This window comes from Mandrillus leucophaeus, unplaced genomic scaffold (assembly GCF_000951045.1).
Source record: "Mandrillus leucophaeus isolate KB7577 unplaced genomic scaffold, Mleu.le_1.0 Scaffold70, whole genome shotgun sequence".
NCBI lineage: Eukaryota > Metazoa > Chordata > Mammalia > Primates > Cercopithecidae > Mandrillus > Mandrillus leucophaeus.
Genome location: NW_012107586.1, coordinates 4051100 through 4053841, shown reverse-complemented (window position 1 = coordinate 4053841; position 2742 = coordinate 4051100). Strand labels below are relative to the sequence as shown.

Here is a 2742-nt window from a genome sequence, read left to right as displayed (position 1 = left end):
TCCCCCTGGAAAACAGACATGTATGCATACATAGCATCTGGCATATCCTTTACATATGCGTCACATATATTTGCATATGATTTCAGCTACAGTCATCAGAGATCCTGCTGCTCTAGAGATGGATTGACTTATGCTTTCATTGATCTATTTCAGTGATGTTTACCTTAACAGGTTGTAGACTGGTGGAGGAAACCCAGAAGGTAGAGAATCCGTCAGTCTCATTTGCCTCTTCTTTCCCCCTTATTCCTCTTCTCACAAGAGGCAAAAGCGTTCAGAGGAAACAAGCAGAGAGTAAAAGCCAGATAAAGGTAATGCACACACTTCAGTAACACCCACTGGAGCTTGCTGAGCAGTGCCAAGAGTGGCCACGGAGGGGCATAGTGGGGTGGGCCTTGTTCCCAAGTCTCTCTTTAGAGTGCCTTTCCTGATGGTGAGTCCCTAGGCTCCCAGGCAAAGCCCTGGATCTCATGTACAGCCTCATTCCTCATGGTGCCACCTAGCACCTGTTGCCAGAGCTGGAAAGCAGACCCTTTCCTCCATGACAAGGATGGCTATGAGAGTCTCCTCCCTCAGCCTCTCTTTCTCATGTCACTCCTGTCTCCCCCACTCTCTGCTCTCTTCCCAGCTCCATACTCAGAGTGCTCCCTTTGGACTGTGTCCCAAGGGCCTGATGCTTACACAGGCTCCAAGCTCCATCATGAGGTCCAGGAACAGCAGGGACCACACTGTGAACTCTGGCGGATCCTGCCTGAGTACCAGCACGGTGGCCATCCCCGCCATCAATGACAGCAGTGCAGCCATGAGTGCCTGCAGCACCATCAGTGCCCGGGTAAGGATACAGCCAGGGCAGGCAGAGCAGGGTGTAGCAGGGCCAGGGCAGGGCAGGGGGGGCAGGGCACTGGGGTGGGAATCTGAGAGGCCCTGACTCTTCCCTATGCATCTTAGCACTAGACCCTGTTTAGACTTTCCTTGTCACCTTTTTTCCACTCAGGAAAGAAAATATTACATTGGCCATTGAATACACTCAGTAAATATTGAAACTGAGAATGTAAGCTCCAGGAGAAAAGGGATTTGACAGTCCTGTTCACCATTGTAGCACCAAGCACACTGGAGTGCTGGGAGCAGTGAGTGCCTGAGAGGCCGTGGGATAGGAGAGTGCCAGAGAGGAATGAGTCAGAGGCTGGTTGGATAGCCAGGATTTCTCTTTCCTCAGAAAGTTCTTCTGGCCTTGACCCCTAGGACTTTGTGTTTAACCAATAATATATGGATGCTGTTTACTTTTTGCAACTCTTTGTAGTTCTCTCTATGTGATGATGCAGCTGTCCGGGGGTGTGACTATGGGTATGGCTTTGTGTATGATACAGTGTGTGTCTGTGTTGTGTGGTATACAGTGCCTAGCTCCTTAGATGTGCTGCCCTTGCCTCCCTGTGAATGGAGGGTCGTGTTTTAGAAGACATCTCTGTCCTCTGTGCCATTCCGGGCCTGTTTGCCCTTGGATTTACTCACTGCCCTTCCCTGCTCTGCTTTGAGCCAGTAGGAGATTGGAAAGTGGGAGGAAGGGAGAAGCCAGGGCATTTCTCTTCCTCTCTCTGCTGTTCACGGTGTCTCTGTCAGCAGCTGCATTTCCCCTGTGGCTCCAGGTCCCATCAGACAGGCCTCAAGGCTGTATTGACCCCACCACTTCTCACCTAGGTGTGGTGGCAGCTTCTTGATGTTGCCAACTCCCAGGTTCCCTCACTACTCATGGTTATGCAGTAAATTCCCTGGTTTTTGTTGTTGTTGTTGTTTGTTTGTTTTTTCTTTTTTCGAGACAGAGTCTTGCCCTGTCACCTGGGCTGGAGTGCGATGGCGCAATCTTGGCTCACTGCAACTTCTTCTTCCTAGGTTTAAGCGGTTCTGCTGCCTCAGCCTCCCAAGTAGCTGGGATTACAGGTTCCTGCCACCATGCCCGTCTAATTTTTTGTATTTTTAGTAGAGACAGGGGTTTCACTATGTTGGCCAGGCTGGTGTTGAACTCCTGACCTTGTGATCTGCCCACCTCGGCCTCCCAAAGTGCTGGGATTATAGGCGTGAGCCATTGCGCCCGGCCACAGTAAATTCCCTGTTTTAAACATTCAGAGTGGCTTTTGTTTTCTTACCTGGACATTGGCTGATGCACCAACTGATATTTATAGTAAATTACCTCCCATAATCCATGTCACCTTTCTTCCATAGGTGACTCAGGAAAGAAAATAGTATGTTGGCCATCAGACACACTCAGTAAATATTGAAACTGAGAATGTAAGCTCCAAGAGAAAAGGGATTTGTTGGTCCTGTTCATCATTGTAGTCCCATAGCTAGCACAGTGTCTGGTGCATTATAGGTACTCAAAAAATATCTGTTGAGTGGATGACTATATCCTTATATTATGCAACAATATAAAAGCAATACTTGGTCAAAGATTTAAAAAATGGTGGCCGGGCATGGTAGCTCATGCCTGTAATCCCAGCACTTTGGGAGGCCAAGGTGGGTAGATTACCTGAGGTCAGGAGTTCAAGACCAGCCTGACCAACATGGTGAAACCCTGTCTCTACAAAAATAGAAAAATCAGCCGGGCATGATGGCGGGTGCCTGTAATCCCAGCTACTTAGGAAGCTAAGGTGAGAAAATTGCTTGAACCTGGGAGGCAGAGGTTGCAGTGAGCTGAGATTGTGCCATTATACTCCAGCCTGGGCGACAGAGCGAGACTCTCACAAAAAAAAA

The 2742-nt window shown here is 48.9% G+C and overlaps 1 protein-coding gene across 2 annotated transcripts in view; it reads left to right on the top strand.

Annotated features, from left to right (window-relative positions):
- The window catches only part of CCDC108 (coiled-coil domain containing 108), a 43376-nt gene that overhangs the window by 6167 nt on the left and 34467 nt on the right, over positions 1 to 2742 (top strand). The window contains exons 1-2 of one of the 2 annotated variants that reach the window (XM_011964622.1): positions 156 to 308; positions 626 to 829. The exons of the other annotated variant lie outside the window; for it this stretch is intronic. Coding sequence (XP_011820012.1) covers positions 156 to 308; positions 626 to 829 — 357 coding nt within the window. Of the gene's footprint in view, positions 1 to 155; positions 309 to 625; positions 830 to 2742 lie in introns of those variants that run through there. 2 annotated transcript variants of the gene reach the window in all.